Below are 16,552 nucleotides of genomic sequence, written 5' to 3' on the forward strand. Positions count from 1 at the left end.
ATCTACTTCCCCAGAGTCAGATGAACTTGTGGATACCATTTTTATGTCCAGTATGGAGGAAGTTAGAAGTCGTTTCACAAGCTAATGCTAACTCGCATTAGTGCAATGACTGGAAGTATATGGGTATCTGCTAGCAGGAAGTCTATGGGTATATAGCGTGCTAGCAGATGCCAATAGACTTCCAGTCATTGCGCTAGCACTAGTAACTAGCAATTGTGCTAGCTGGCAACTTTCTTCAAACTGCACGCAGACATAAAAAAAAGTGGTATCTACGAGTTCATCGCACTTGAGGGAAGTAGATAAATTGCCAAAATCCCAAGGTATCCCTTTAAGCAGCTAACATGTAGACTAGAGAGGTCAAATTCAAATAACTTTTTACAGTTCTTATACAAACAAACAAATACATGAATATATTAGTCCCCAAGACAAAGAATTTTAGGAACATAGTCAAATCACTCATCCATCCATTTCAATGTCTTTGAATGCTAATGGTAGGAGTTAGGAACAGTGTTCTGGCTACCTCAGAATAGGTTGGGGGTCAGGCTCTTGGGGATTCGGCTGGTCAGGAAACAGGGGTGCAGGCGGTTCCAGAGGAAAGGGGGAGATTGATTCGAGGAGGGTGTACTGGAGCTCCTCTGGGTCCAGAGTCCTCTGCACTGAGCACCATCTTATCCCGGTCTGTTCCCTTCACTTCTCTGTCCTGGGGTCCACAGAACAGCCGGAGCACTGCTTGGACCTGTGGCACCTCCGTGGCAGTCTCCTGGAACGTCAGGATCGCCACGATGCCAGCCATTAAATAACCTGTGAACAAAAAAGAATGGCAGACGTATGAGACGGATACATCCGATTATCACAAAGCTGTGAGGACAAGAGGGGAAGCAGAAGCCTGTGTGCAGGACTAGGGTCAATTCCATTTCCATCTTGATTACTGCCAATTCTGAAATCGACTGCAAAACAAAAAAGTCTAAATTGAATTGACCCCAACTCTGCTATGGCTACTCTCACAGGAGGTGAGGAATTCCATGCACTCCTTCGTCGCCTTGTTGTGCCTTTTCCCCAGTAGGTAGTCCCCCTGGCCGATGGTGCTGAGGGTGACCACGCAGAAGAACAGGGCGTCCAGGAAGCTCCACTCTGGCTCCAGGTAGCAGAGGCTGGTAGCGGGCAGCAGGAACAGGAGTATCACCAGGACCAGGGAGAAGAGGCCGGCATGGAGCAGCACTGCCCGGCCGTAGGGCAGGCCCCAGTAGGTCTGGAGGTGGCGCACAGGGCTGTGGGTAAGGATGGGCAGCATGAGGTCAGACAGGCAGGAGAGGACAAAAAGGGTGAGGGGGATTCCCAGAAGGCAGTAGAAGATGCAGAAAAGTTTGCCGTCATGAGTTAGGAGACTGGAGTTACCATAACCTGTGGAAAAAAAAGTTGGCATAAAAAGTGGATTTCAGCAAAACAGGGATTCTGACTTCCACGTGGAACAAGTAACCTAAACAGTAACCTAAAGCATGTTTTACTAGGGTAGTTGTGAGACGAGTGCACACATCTACATAGGCCCTAAAGCCATCTTTTAATTTTTACACCCGACTTTGGCCTGCGGCAACAGGATGTAGCCTAGCCTACACTATACTCAATAACAAGCTACATCGCACATGAGAGAACTATTCAAGAGGTTCATTCTGTGATTATTTGGACCTACAATAAATCATAAAATGTACATCATTTCAATCTAACTGTGGAATCAACAAGCTTTATTTATTTGTTCTTCTTACCACGGAGAGTCAAAACATTGATCACAAAGAACATGGACGAGATAAAATCCCAGCTCCAATCATTTCTGTGTGCATCTAAGAGAGCAATGTTCCGATTAGCAGAAAAGGATGCTTTCACGATAATTGTATCCAGCCTGCTCTCCGGTACGCAGTAGTTGTCCCTCAGAAAGTGCTCTCGGAGTTCAACAACCTGTGCTCTGAGCCCGTTTTCCTGGGGCTGCTCAATAGCCATGAGCACCAGACCCCCAAAGAGTGTGAAGAGGACGTAGCTGAGGAGCAGGATCCAGAAGGCATGCTTCCGACCAAACCTCTGGAACAAGTCGACCCAACAGACCATGGTTGTTTGTCGGACTGACCTTGCTGTGTGTCGCTAGTGTAGGTAACCAAACACTCAAGACGCAGGTGAGCCACTAGTTTTAAATATTTAAAACACAATTCAAACACCATTCCACTCATCGAGTTAACTCAATAGAAAGTCAATTCTGGAAATGAATTAACTCAAATTAAATAAGAAAAAGCTGTCGAAAACATCAAGTTTGAATTTCACTGTAAATAATGAATGAAAGTGGAAAATATGTAATATTGTAAGAATATTTATTTTAGGATATTGGCTATCGTCCATATACATGTACAGGATGGTAAAATTACTCAGGTACATGGTAGAAAATACATTGTCCGTGTTTTAAGACGGTGTCAAGCTCTCAGCTCAGTGTGAATACTCCTTCCATATCCATGGATTCCACTATTCAACACACCCCAGGCCAGCTCCTGCAGGCAAGTTAGTTTGAAGTTGTCATACTAGTAGTGTCCTTATGGTGCTTTCAAGACAACTGGGAACTCGAGAACAAATGAGGTCAAATCATGACGTCAGTGATTTTCAGGTTGGAAAATCGGAGCTCTAGAACGATGTGTACATGAGTCAGTGTCTCTTATGCGACTCCAGTAGGGTCCCTCCCAGCTAATGTGCCTATCCTCTAGTCCTAGTCTACCTCTGTCATAGGCTGAATAGGGAGGGAGGATATAGGGAACTCCATCTGCACTACTGAGCAGTGAGGTAGCCTCAGCCTGTTCCAAGGCCTTGACCCCTGACCCCCAACCATAGTCTCGCTTTTCTCTCAGAGGGGCAGGTGCAGGGAGTAGTGGGAGCAGGTCCAGCGGCGCACCGGTTTGCCAACCCTCCCGATGACGGGCAGCTTGTGGGCGTAGGCACGGGGCGGTACAGTGGACAGGGGTGGGGGAGAGCTGAAGCTGGTCTGGAAGCGGCGCCCCTGGCAGCGCCGGCCCATCTGACGTCCCCCGATGAGGAAGGAGAATGTGGGGGGTCCGGTCTGAGGAGGGGGGAAACGGGCCTTGGTGAACACATCGCGGGATGGACCCGCTGAGCGCTGTCCCGGCCGGGAGGAGGAGTTTCTGCGCTGGATGGAGGATGAGGAGGAAGAGCGAGCCAGGGACCTGAGAGAAGGAAATAGAGAGGTAAAAGGAACATGTTAGCTATAGTAGCTAAATAATTTCAGCCTTCAAAAGGTACATGTAACTGCCAAAATAAAGGAAACACTGGAGTAAATGAGGGATACAAAGTATATTGAAAGCAGGTGCTTCCACACAGGTGTGGTTCCTGATTTAATTAAGCAAATAGCATCCCATCATGCTTAGGGTCATGTATAAAAAAAACACCCAGTTGTGCATTCTTTCTATGTCAACGCCAAAGATTTTCTGACCACCCTATTAAGCCACTATTTTGGCATTTCCTTTATTTTGGTAGTTACCTGTATATATTCTTCAGAAAAACATAAGCACTTCTTTTTTTTGTTCTAAATGTGTGTGGAGTGTTAGACACCAGCTTTCTGTCTGGACCAGCTGTCTGGATGTCTTTCTTTCTCCCGTTTCTCTATGGTGTGATTTAAACAAGCTGTCTATGGTCTGCGAGACACCCGCTCTTATCCAGAGCGACTTGCATCACTTCTTAACATTGGCATTTTTTTAATACTAAGCAATGTGTGAGAGAGAAATCAGAATTTATTTGCACAGAAGTGCATTGTAAATTGTACTGTTAATGTAGGCACTCTAAATAAATAAAGGATATTTTTAAAATTTATGAGAGAGCGGTGCCTTTGACCTCCACATATAATATAACTAGTTATACAGATGCTACATTACCTTCCTGGAGCAGTGGCAGCTAGACTGGGTGGGGCGGGCTCAGTGCGAGGGCTCCCGTCTTGCCGAGGGCTGATGTTGAGGTTAGCAGTGAGCTGGGGCATCTTGCGCGTGGTGTCTGGGTTGCCAGCGGGACCAGGGGGCTCCTTCCTCGTATCAGGGGGCTGGGAGGGGGCTGACGGGGGGCAACCTCCCAAGCTGGGGCCTGTGCTGAAGCGTACCGCCAGGCTGTCGCCGAAGAAGGAGTAGAGCTCACAGTACATGGCGGGCAGAGGGACGGGGGTCCAGTCATCCCAGGGGGTGCCAGCCCCCCCCAGGTCCCTGCAGGTGGCTGGCGATGCCCAGGGCGGCCTCGGAGAGGGGCTCTGGAGGGGGGGCTGAGCCCGGGGGAACTCACCCTGAAACCCATCACTCCCCCAGAGCCAGGCTGGGCGCTGCTGCTCCCCTCCGCTGGCTGGGACAGAGACAGGGCTTTCATCTTCAGCAGGCGCTCCACCGCCACCTGCAGGACAGAGGGGAGATTGGTATTTAGTGGGCACAGTGGAGGTTGATAGGGTGTGTTACCAACATAAACAATGTAAAGCGCTTTGAGATCAGGTGAAAGGCGCAACATAAATGCAATTCGTAACAATACATTATTGGGAATCTCTTGTATTACTTTGGATTTTTAGGGCCTCGTTGACCCTTTGGGGGTCAACGAGGCCAATATTTTAGGCCAATATTGAATATCATTACATAATAACATTTTAATGACATAATTTCCCAGAAACAGCCGTGTATGCATTAATGCATACATTTTTAAATCAAACAATACATTTTACTAATTACATAACAATTTCAATAATTTTATTTGAATGGTAAATCTCTTGATAAACTGGGTTAATGGAGATGGCATAGACCTACTCACAATACAGGTGAACACATATTCAATAGGAGCGTGTGCATGCATTGAGTTATTGAGCTTGTTTTGGCTGATCGGTGGAGTGTACGGTGCTACAGATGACAAACAATCTGTTAGCCTTCCATTTTGGACTCATATTAGCCTACTGATCAACAGCATTTGTCAAAAAGCATCACTCAAGAGTGTCATGTCTGTATGGAAGGACATAGGCACTGCTGTTAGTTTGAGAATATAAAAAGAACATCTTTTCAATGCAAACGGGCCCAATGTAATGTCATGATTTATGATCACGGGGGGGCTTACGAAACCAGAAACCATAGCTTGAGAAGAACGCACACACGGGAGCTGATCTACAGCTTTCTTGTTCCATAAACATGTAGGAAGATTCTTAGGTAGCTAAACCTATTGACAACCTTCATTTAGGCATTTTAAGACACTTCCTTCTTTCCCCATTGTGATAACAATCTAATCCGACTATCAACTGTCAATTTACAGATACGATAGCTGCTGGTCAGATCAGCACACCAGTAAATAGCTAACGTTACAACACAAGTCAGATGGCTCGCTGCCTAAAATGGTGCATGTTCAAAATGAGAACCAGCTAACGTTGGCTATTATCTCCTATCTGATATCTTAGTACCATGTACATCTAGCCAGCATAGTCCCATGTAGCTCAGTAGGTAGAGCACGGCGCTTGCAATGCCAGGGTTGTGGGTTCAATTCCCACGGGGGAAAATGTATGCAGTCACTACTGAAAGTAGCATCTGCTAAATGACAACAATGTCAAGTGTCATAGTAGCTAATATAGCTACCTAGCTAACACCACACCAATTAAAGGGTTGGTTATAGTAATTTTTGCTATCTGCTTAGCTTGCTTGCTTGCTTATTGCATGCATGTCCAGACACGTCGACATGAGCCTTATAAGTTAATTAACTAAACTAATAATTTGCAACAGGAGTCACTGTGTCAATTCCCCAATACTGCACCTTTCTGTTGGAGAATGAGCTATCATGCTGCTGCTGATTTTCCCAGATAGACATTCCTCGGCATTGGGCAGTGCTCGTGGCTCAGGCAGTAAGGGGCGGCTGGCATAGCAGCAGCTTTACTATGTAGAGGGATTGTCGACAAAGCCAACAGAGAAGGGCCGAAAGACTAGAAAAGGCAAATATCAGCCCGATATATCGGCCTGGCCGATTAACGGTCGTTCTCTAGTACGCGTCACAGAAAACGTACCACATTTCAGACTCAGTGACTGGTCTGCTGCACTTACCAGGATGGCTCCGTAGACCTTGTGTCCGTCTGCTTTCACCTGGGCGTTGGAGACTGAGTAATCATCCAGGACAGCTTGCAGGTTAGCCCAGTAGGCTGGCAGGTGTGGATATAACACCCGCTCAACAGCCTACAAAGACACACACAGACACAGACAGTGATCAGCAAAGATCCTAAAATGAACCAACAGAAAGAAAACATACTCTCACTCAAAGACCATCAAGATAGAGGAAACGTGGTAACCTTCCATCCGAGTGCGTGTAGCCCCACGACAGCTCCGTAGTGAGAACACAGCGGGCGGACCGGGTCTGACAGAACCTTCTGCAGAGACAGCAGAATCTGATGGTACAGACCACTGACCAGGTCTCCATGGGTCCTGACAAAGACACATGTTTTGGAGAGAATTGCGTCAAGATGGCCGTGATTCTGTTGTTGGCAGTGTCACAGAGACTAAGATGGTCCACTTTTGACCAAAACATTATTTAAAGGTGGTATTAGGAGCATTACAGTGTGCAGGCCTTTTCTTTTTTATGAACCTATAAGTGTATCAGTCAAACTGCCATGGTCTGAGGGCCTTTGTCCACCGTGTAGTCATTCTACTGTACATATCTGTACTGTGTATATATAGTGCATCTTTATGGGTGTTCGGTCATACCAGAAGATGTGGCTGAGCAGCAGTGCTGCGTAGTCCCTTAAGGTCCAGTGGTCGTTGAGGGGGTTGATGGAGGCGGCCAGCGGCTCCAGGATGCAGTACATGACGCTGGACACCAGGCTGCGCACGTAGGATCCAAGGTACAGGTAGGGGTTCTGCACCAGACTCTTCACCATGTGCAGCAGACGGTTCAGCTGCTCCAGGTCGTGGCTCACAGACTTCACCTGGTGGGCAGAGTGGAGAGAGGGGTACATATGAAGTACAGTACTAGCTACATTTAGTAAAGATAAGGTCTGGACTTTTTCCTGACGAGGATCAAATCCAGGGCCTAGTTATAGGCTGCTGTATGATTAGGGTCTTCTAGAGTTTCTGCTGGTCAGGAAAAACTAAACGACTGGAGATTTGAATGCATCCATGACATTAGATTTTGTGTTTCAAATAAGTATAACATACCCCACTGATGACGTATACAAAATACGGCAGGAGGGCAGCAATCTTGGAGTTGGACTGGAGATCCAGCAAAGCCACCTGATGAAGAAATAGTTCATCCACCATGGATTAAATGTTTGGGGCGATTTCAACAGTTTCTCCAATCAATTGAGCTCTGTCACATGTCGACGCCAGGACAAAACTCTACCTTCATAAGGTGTGGGTCCTCTCCTAGTATGGCCCGGGTGATCTGCTGGTAGTACTTGAGCAGATCCTCCGAGAGAGTTTGTACAGCACTGGGAACTGTGAAGGAGGGTAAAAGGAGGGATCAACAACTCTGCAAAAGTCATGGGAGTAAATATCACCCAACGTTCAAAATGTACTCTGAGCCCTTACCTGTACCTTGAGGCTCTAGGTTGCCTTTCCCATCCAGATAAGATACATTCACTAGTAGGAGAACATATCATAGTCACCATAAATTCTACTAAACCTCTTACAAGTAGAATGAGTATCGATTTGACTATTGATTTGCAGGTGGCGGGTTAGTATCTAGTAAATCAGTGAGACGCATTTCTATAACAAGCATATCGGCGGTCATACCTCGCACCATGGTCTCGGCACAGCCCTTGGGTATGTTGGTGGCCAGGGCAAGTTCAACCAGGTTGATATCACGGTCATCCACAAAGAACAGCTCGCCCTCCTTGATCGGTCGGAAAGGTAGGGCATCTTGCGCACCGTAGCCAGCTATGGCCTGGCAAAAAGAGAAGACAGTACAGATAGGAGTTCAGTTAGAGTAGCAATAATAAAGACAGACGTCACCCGGCAAGCGGGATTCAGTTGAAACAGGCTCACACAATGTATACACTGAGTGTAAAATCATTAGGAAAACCTGTTCAATCAATGACAGGCTGACTAGCTGAACACTATGACCCCTTATTGACGTCACTTGTTAAATCGACTTCAATCAGTGTCGATTAAGGGGAGGAGACAGGTTAAAGAATGGGTTTTAAGCCTTGAGACAACTGAGACATGGACTGTGTATGTGTGCCATTCAGAGGGTGGGCCAAACAAGATTGAAGTGCCTAGTAGGTAGTAGGTACCAGGCGCACCCGGTTTGATTGTGTCAAGAACTGCAACATTGCTGGGCTTTTCCACTATCAACAGTTTCCTGTGTGTATCAAGAATGGTCCACCACCCAAAGGACATCCAGCCAACTTGACACAACTGTGGGAAGCATTGGAGTCAACATGGGCCAGCATCCCTGTGGAACGCCTTCGACACCTTGTCGAGTCCATGCCCTGACGAATTGAGACTGTTCTGAGAGAAAAAGGGGGTGCAACTCAATAGTAGGAGGGTGTCCCTAATGTTTAGTACACTCATTGCATGTATACATTCAATAAAACAGTAGGCATTCTCTCACCTCCACATTGCTCCAGCGCAGTGCTCTGTTGAAGTCCTCTACTGTCAGCTTCCTCCTCTTGGCATGTCTCATGAACTGAGAGCTGCTCTGTGTCGGTCAAAGTCACATCAGACAAACAAATATCTACAAATAGCCAACTTAACATACTTTACCTATGAATGGGGCTCAGAGTTTTGTCCTGGTCAGAACAAATGGTGAGTGAAAACTCCTGGCCCTCACGACATCCAACAATCAACATCGATTTGGCACCGGTTTTATTGTTTACCTGTGTGGCTTCCCTAAGCCGGTAGCAGACATCTTCAGCCAACAATGCAGCCACATCGTCACTGAGTTCCACTCCCGCACTCTCAGCCATGAGTTTGACAGACTCTCTGGGGACTTCAGCAAAGCGCCTCTCCTCCATGCTCACGGCAGCGTTCCGGTAGACCCGCAGCTCTGCGGAGAGAGACCTGCAAAATAGCCGCACATGTTTAACTTGCTGGTATAGTTAGCTTACTAGTTAACGAATATGATTTGTTAGCATTAGCTAGCCAGTTTATTTTGATGCGTGCACCCTTCAATATTAACAACTGATTCGTGCAGGCGACGATTAAAAGTTTACACGAAAACAATGCCAACAGACTGTAGCTCAATGCGACTCAATCACTTACCAACTGGTGCAACTGGACAGTATGAATCTGCAAGGTTATCGCTCTAAACCGCGCACAGGAACCTCACTCGGGTGCGCTGACATTTTCCGGAAAGCCAGCCTTCCAAAGATTAGTCCAATTCGCTATCACTCAAATGTGCGTCACTCCCACAACCGCTACTTATTCTTCGTCTGTGGATAATTTTTTTATGGCGGTTGGCAGCCAATTTTAAGGTATTACCGCCACCAACTGGACTGTACCCCGGCCAAACCCTAACGACGCTGGGCCAGGTCTGCATTGGCTGTGCAGTATTAACAATTGCGTCCCATCATCCATACATTTTCGGATCAAGCACAAAGTCTGTTTGAATTGCCCAAATAGTCATTGTAAGTCCTATACTAGTCTTGATAGATGCGTGAGCCTGTGCAATTATACATTTACATGACATTTTCTTTTAGATGTGCTTATCCAGAGAGACTTGGTTGAACGCCACGTTTGAGGAAAATAAACAAAATAAACGTTACTGCAAGTAGATCCTTAAAGATGCATCTGCAACAGCAGCGCCGGTAAGATACAACAATGTCTTTAGTAAAAGGAGTGCGTTCGAATCCACACAGCCTGAGGGTTGCATCCCAAAATGGTCAAGTACGTTGATAGAAAAGTTGCCATTGGAGAACATGGTTTATGCAACAAATCTAAAGTAAAGCCCGATTGCCAAATAAACCCGAATAGGTAGAAAGCCTACGCAGACAAAAAAAAGGTAAGATTTCATTGAGAAGTTCCGGCTAGTTCAGTGACAGAACATGCGCTTTAAAAAAAAAGAAGGTTATTTTGAGGCAGAAGTATCACAATAAATTTAAGTGAAAAACTGAAATTAGACATGACATTCATGAATCCAACATTGATAACTGATTCAAATAGTTAAAGTCCAAATTTACATAAAGAGATGGGCGAGTCTAAAATCTATACAAATGTAGTGCAGGACAGTGTCAACATCTCATGGAAGATTAACAGCCCCCCCAACTAAAACACATAGTACACATATGGCTGGAGCCTGAGGGCCAAAGGCAGCAGATCGTTCAGCTGGCAGGAGAAGATGAAGACATGATGGGCCACGGGCTCGTTCAGCAGGGTGGTCTGGGAAGACGACGAGTCTGGCCAGACCGGGCCGGGTAGTCCAGTGTGGGGCGAGGGGGATTTGGATGAGCAGGAGGAAAACATGTCCGAGGCTGTGGACAGGGCTCTCCCACTGAACAGCTGAGTGTAGGCACCCCCCTGTGTGGTGGAGTCAGAGTCTCTGATGCTGCTGGGAAGGTTGTGCTGGATGCGGCAGCGGGTGCCGTAGAGGCAGAAGCCAAAGGTGCGGCACAGGGCCCCACAGGGTTTCCAGTCCTGAGTGTGTGGGCCTGGCAATGGGGGCCTTATCCTCATCCTGGAGACTCGGGGGATACCAGGCCGCCATCACACTCGATGTTCAGGAAGGTGCAGCGCGTGCCGAAGGGGCACATGCCGAACGAGCGGTAGGTACGGCAGGGGATGTTGAGGCGGCTTGGAATTGTGGGGTGAACAGGCAGCGAGTCCCGTAGACACAGAAGCCTGCCGTGTAGAAGGTGCGGCACAGCGCGGTCGTGTACTTGAGTTGGCGGGAGGGCATATGGAGCTCATGGAAGCCGTGGGCAAACTGGCAGCGCTTTACGTGCATGCAGAAGCCCAACTCAGCATAGCGGCTGCAGAGCTCTGTCTTGTAGCGGGTGGAACACTTCGAGGGGATCAGGGGGAGAGACAGACTCTACTAGGTGAAGGAGGGCCTCAGCCAGGGACAAGTCTTCCCCAACACCAGCTGAGCCCTGCTCCCCTGGGAACAGGTCATCTATCCCCTCCTCTTGGTAGTGGAACATGGGCAGGTTGTTACTGCTGGTCTGAGAAAAGCATATTTAATATCGGGGTTAAATTATTCATTTGTATGGTAGGCCTACACTATTTAGGCCCATGAAAAACAGGGTATAGAGGCAAGTTCAAAATGCAACAGTACACTAGCAATACTGGTTCTCAGTGTATCATGTATGCAAAGATACAATAATGATAGCAAAATCACGCAGTGACAAAACTAGAGTAGGTCGACAACGGACATGCTAATCTGATCTATCCACATGATAGCATCAAGATTCAGATTGTATTTCCATGTAACGTATGAATGGCAGGCTGCAATGATCAGGACACCGCGGAGCCGGCGCGAGATATGTCTCTGATAATGTACCCCAATCCAGGGATAGGAGAGACCGCTGTAGTCCTAATTATCCAACATTTTATGAATATTCTATGAATATGAATATTATTTCGGTATGCATTTCGTCGAAATAACAGGAACGATCCGGAAAAAGGAAAACGTATTTCGGTAAATACTTAGACAAATTGCTACACCGATTGCTTTGTTACGAAGTCACATGTACTGTCTGTCGCTGTGTCCACCGTTTAATTTTTTAAATATCTTTATCTTGACCCAGTTCCCACTCCCGCGTTCCCTTTAAAATGAGGCTCAGCAGTGCAACACAAAACGTCAGAGGGGCGTTCGAATCCAACCAACCAGATAAAATGTAGCTAGTATTCATTAGCAACCAGCCAATTGAGTTGAAGCTCTGCGACAACGTTGCGGTTTTAGCGCCGGATGAAACGGCCCATTAACAAATGTGGCAGCACACAGGCGCTATAAACATTTGCCAATTACTTCCCTGACTACTAACGGCAAGCCCATTGAGAAACACCTATTCTGGCAATTTACACCACAGTTGGTCAACCCCACACCCGTGTAATTTGTTTTTTTAAATGCTGTCTGATGGAGGAAAATATAAACCTTTGTGTGATCATGATTGATAATGCCCTTGTTTGAAATTAATAAAATACAAATTTCATGTTTGGGGGGCTTGGGTAACAGTATTTATAGGAACACATTTAATGTGAGATGTAAACACATGATTAAAATGTAATTACTTTTGTCACTGACAACTAGGGGACAATGCATTTCATACACACCCAGAAAAAGTACTTGCATGAAAGAGAAATGTGTATATGACCACAAAGAAAAAAAATCTTTATTTATTTTCTTATCAAGATACATTAAAAGGATACAGACACATTGGAATAAAAAACACTTGAGAAAAAAATGTAATTGTAGCATAATTATCTCTCCAACATACAAAATTCTACCCCCCTCTCCATCCCTCCCACCTGTTTGATGGCCAACCATCCCAGTCTCCCATCCCAAACCCATTCAATGACAGAGAGCAATGTTCACATGTACAGTATTTTAACCTTCTCCAAAATATGAAGTAATTACAAGCTTTTTTTAAAAGGTTTTATATAAAAAAAAAAAACTGACGTTATCAATAGGCCAAGTTTTTTTCTTCAGATTAGTATTTTCACTAAGCATTTTAACACTTAAAATTTGTTTTAGAAACATTACAAAAGCCCACATTGGGACCAAACTTGCATATAAATCCTTCATTTCTACCCCAGTACTGGCTGTCAGTTCCCAATGCCTGAGGGAACATGAGGAATTATAATATCCAATTAAGCATCGATTTAATCTAACGCACTCTTTCATCATAAAACACAAAAAAGGTAAAATAAAGATTCAAACCAAATCAATCCACAAGTAAAGACATCACTGGAGATTCCTCTCCCATCATATCATTAAAAACATGACTTCTGTACCCAAGTCAGTACATATTGCTGCTTTAGTAATGACATTCTGACAACCAGCTCGTAACATAATTTGCCATTTCTGTTCAAAAGCGAGAGCCAAACAGTCCATTGTCATAAATGCTGTGACCTAGTCTATGGGTGGGGGATCTGAATGTATGTTTTATACGTACAGGTGGCAACATGCACAGGGGCCATCTTAGAATGGAGTTTAACACACCTTGAATGTTTATGGCTTAATTCTGTCTCCTTCACTAAAAATAACCCATCTTTCTCACAATAAGGGCCTTAAAAGACAACAGCATCTATTCCGCATGTCTCAAACCACAGTAACCCATCAGATCCAAATCCAGAACGCACTTTTGAATATCTTCCAAACTTACATGAAATGAATGTCTTCTACCCTGTTAACCTACATTACACCTTTTCCTAAACCATTACTCTCTCCTACCATTGTATTGATGATTTGAGTACAACGGTCTTGTGAGGTCGTTCTCGCAGGTAAAAACCAAAACGCACCCCAAAGGCTTTACAGAGACGGATCCAGAAAGTCTCGCTCTCCGGATGGGTAAAACGTGGCTGTAACAAGCATGACAGTGATAGGAGACAAGACAGGACTCAAATCGATTGTGATGACAAACTAGAAAAACAGAGCTCAAACTACTAGGGGTCAACAGCATTTTTCCCCCTCACTATCAAACGTAACTTCTGATAGGCTTGTGGAGAGCTAGAGGGGGGGGATCAGTTCTTATTTGGGTGTGTGGAAAGGGAGCAGGGTGATAGTGCAAATTAAAGTCTAACAGAATGAGTGTCAAAAAGTAGAATATGATTATTTGACAAGTATGCTTGAATGATGAGTCATACAAAGTACTTTACCTCAACCTCCCAGACCTATGAAGGAACATGTTAACGAAACCATCTAAATAGACTTTCCCAGAAAAATAATCAAAGAAACATGCTAAAAACTCCTGTCCCATTTAGCCTTCCCAATAGAAATAGAACAACTAGAATGGACATTCAGTCAAATTGCCGTGGTCTGAGGGACTTTTGTCCCTTCTAGTATTTCTATTTCTTTCAATGGCCCTCCCACAACCACGTCCCCAACCAAATTGGTGTCACCCCCTCAAAAAGCTGCAAATATTTACACAAATAAGACCTGGAGGAAAAAATAAAGTGTTTTAACACCATTATTTCAGGATGAGAAATATTTCAGAGTTTAAATTACACAGTTAAAATATTTGCCATTAAAAAAGGGGAGCAAAATAATTAAGCAAAAAGAGCCGGAATAAAATACTACAAAGCCCAAAGCGTGTAAGTGTGAGTAGAGAAGTAATGTTGGCATGTGTATGTGTGAACTCAATGCAAAGTATGCATGTGGGTGTCACTAAAGTGTGTGTGTGTGTGTGTGTGTGGTGAGCAGCATGTCAGTTTTTGGGAGGTAACAGAAAAAAAAAAAAAATATGACAACAGAAAACGACTACTGGACTGGTATGGCGTGCGCTGCTGCACGAGCAGGTGGGCGTGCGCGGTGGTGCACCCCCGTGTCGCAGTGGGTCTCAGCCCCCCCCTTAGTCCTCCAGGACGATGGGCTCGCTGGTGCTGGATGGCAGGGTGGGCAGTACCAGGGTCCGGGGACCTAGGGGCAGCTTGACCCTGACAGGGAGGTGAGGTTTTCTGGCTGCACGCCGCATCTCAGACTGAGTCAGGTGTTTTCTCAGAGCCCTTGAGAGGAGAGAAACACACAACACAGTGAATTAACTATAGGACTGACACGATCCACATTTGCACACCTAGGAGTCTAATGTCAAAGTGCACAGGTGCAAAGAAGTGAATCCTTCTCGTCTTCAAACTAGTTGAATGCAATATTACGCATTAATCAACAAATGCAACCTTATATTAACTAAAATTCTCCCATTGAATGTACTGCCATAGAGACCTGATTGATCCCTTTATGTCAGGTATTCCATATACAACAAATGTATAAAACATTTGGAACACCATCCTAATATTGAGTTGTAGCCCTTTTGCCTTCAGAACAGCCTCAATTTGTCGAGGAATGGACTCTACAAGGTCTCGAAAGCGTTCCTCAGGTATGCTGGCTCATGTTGAATCCAATACTTCCCACAGTTGTGTCATGCTGGCTGGACGTCTTTTGAGTTGTGGACCATTTTTGATACAAATGGGAAACGGTTGAGTGTTAACTCAGCAGCGTGGCAGTTCGACACACTCAAACCGGTGCGCCAGGCACCTACTACCCCATTCAAAGGCACTGAAATATTTTGTCTTACCCATTCATACACAATCCATGTCTCAAAATCCTCCCCTTCATCTACACTGATTGAAGTGGATTTAACAAGTGACATCAATAAGGGATCATAGCTTTCACCTGGATTCACCTGGTCAGTCTATGTCATGGAAAAAGCAGTGTTACTAATGTTTTGTACACTCAGGGTACAACGCTGTCTATTTCTCAACAACACACAAAAAAGGGCAGAATCTAAATTAGTATCCTCCATTGCTGTTTGCTACTAGATACAGAAAGTACTCTGTACAAAAGGACAGTACCTGGTGTCTTTCGTGGCCACAAACACCACGGGGTTGGGTGCATCTCCCTGGTTCACTTTCTGACGCTTGATCACCGACTGTGAGGTGGTCCTCATGCCCGATGTGAACGGCCTCCCATTGGTGGGGAACGGCAGCCCTACCGCCTGTGACTAATGAGAGAAGAGCGGTGAGGGAAGAGGCGCAGTGTGCCACGCCAGTGAGAGTTTGTGTGTGCCGCATGCAAGTGTGTGTGTGTGTGTGTGTGTGTAGCCACTTGGCCCAAGCTGTGGTGATATTGCTTTGCTCAGAGGTGGTGGAGGGAGATGGACAGATGGTCAGTGGTAGAACCCAACTGATACGGAATTTTTGGATCCAATACCAATTTTATGGAAGCAAGTGTCACCGATTGCCAATATATCGTTTTTCTTTTTAGAGGTGGAATACATTTTTTTTTTACCCCAAATGTGTTTTGCACAAATTGTGCTCCAAAGGATAAACAGACTCTAAATTATGATTTCTTAACAAAATATTTAAAATGCACATTATTTAAGAACATTGTGGTTTACAGAATATCCATCAAAAATCAACTTTATCCTCTATAAATACGACAGTAAATACAAAACTATTTTCATTTGTTTTTAGCTACCACTTAAAGATGCCTATCTACGGCAGTGGATAACAAGTATGTAGAAGTGTTTGTGCTAAACCACCACAATGGGTGGCTGGCTGAATTAAACTGTCTCAAAGTATATCTGAAACTGCACTGTTCACAAATAAGCTTTGAAATGCAGTAACATGCCGTTTGTAATGTCACCACTAGGTGTCAGCATTTGTATTGAGTAGATATACTACAGGGTTTACAAGAATCAAAAGGTCATGTAAAACACTTAGCAATGTGAGTATGTTATGACAAGCAAAAACTAGCTATTCATTGCAACAATGTTTGCTTCATTACACTGTTATTCAAAACAATTTTTTATTTATTTAACCACTTACCAGCTAAGTTGACTGAGAACACATTCTCATTTACAGCAATGACCTGGGGAATAGTTACAGAGGAGAGGGAATGAATGAGCCAATTGGAAGCTGGGAAA

General features: G+C 45.1%; 3 protein-coding genes and 1 pseudogene across 6 annotated transcripts in view; all 4 read right to left on the bottom strand.

Moving 5' to 3' along the window:
- Window positions 1-562: 562 nt before the first annotated feature.
- Window positions 563-2,097, bottom strand: kcnk7 (potassium channel, subfamily K, member 7). The gene is made up of 3 exons (XM_045700577.1): window positions 1,761-2,097; window positions 1,006-1,401; window positions 563-801 (listed from the first exon to the last, which is right to left on the bottom strand). The coding sequence occupies exons 1-3, from the start codon at window positions 2,095-2,097 to the stop codon at window positions 563-565; spliced, it is 972 nt and encodes a 323-aa protein (XP_045556533.1).
- A 240-nt stretch (window positions 2,098-2,337) lies between these two features.
- taf6l (TAF6-like RNA polymerase II, p300/CBP-associated factor (PCAF)-associated factor) lies at window positions 2,338-9,035 on the bottom strand. The gene is given in 13 exon segments (NM_001173801.1): window positions 2,338-3,212; window positions 3,918-4,221; window positions 4,223-4,284; window positions 4,286-4,416; window positions 6,087-6,215; window positions 6,329-6,461; window positions 6,741-6,961; window positions 7,191-7,265; window positions 7,375-7,469; window positions 7,563-7,613; window positions 7,767-7,917; window positions 8,587-8,673; window positions 8,852-9,035. Coding segments are annotated over 13 exon segments (1,914 nt in total). The 5' UTR covers window positions 8,990-9,035; the 3' UTR covers window positions 2,338-2,875.
- A 575-nt stretch (window positions 9,036-9,610) lies between these two features.
- Window positions 9,611-11,149, bottom strand: LOC106577520 (mRNA decay activator protein ZFP36L2-like; annotated as a pseudogene).
- A 1,129-nt stretch (window positions 11,150-12,278) lies between these two features.
- The window catches only part of LOC106577523 (metastasis-associated protein MTA2), a 32,882-nt gene continuing 28,608 nt past the window's right edge, over window positions 12,279-16,552 (bottom strand). For 3 of the 4 annotated variants that reach the window (XM_014155620.2, XM_014155621.2, XM_045701313.1), the window contains 2 exons: window positions 15,480-15,628; window positions 12,279-14,636 (listed from right to left, as the gene is read on the bottom strand). In XM_014155620.2, the coding sequence (XP_014011095.1) occupies window positions 14,483-14,636; window positions 15,480-15,628 (303 nt within the window). In that variant the 3' untranslated portion in view covers window positions 12,279-14,482. Of the gene's footprint in view, window positions 14,637-15,479; window positions 15,629-16,454; window positions 16,498-16,552 lie in introns of all 4 variants that reach the window. The other variant, XM_045701312.1, reaches the window with a different exon arrangement.

Source organism: Salmo salar, chromosome ssa18, assembly GCF_905237065.1.
Source record: "Salmo salar chromosome ssa18, Ssal_v3.1, whole genome shotgun sequence".
Lineage (NCBI taxonomy): Eukaryota > Metazoa > Chordata > Actinopteri > Salmoniformes > Salmonidae > Salmo > Salmo salar.

What these genes read in the sequence shown, in the direction of transcription:
- kcnk7 (XM_045700577.1), bottom strand. Translation starts at nt 2,097, where the DNA reads ATGGTCTGTTGGGTCGACTTGTTCCAGAGGTTTGGTCGGAAGCATGCC. An exon ending in CAATGTTTTGACTCTCCGTG is followed by an intron (nt 1,402 to 1,760) that starts GTAAGAAGAACA and finishes TTTTTTCCACAG; the next exon opens with GTTATGGTAACTCCAGTCTC. An exon ending in CATGGAATTCCTCACCTCCT is followed by an intron (nt 802 to 1,005) that starts GTGAGAGTAGCC and finishes TTTTGTTCACAG; the next exon opens with GTTATTTAATGGCTGGCATC.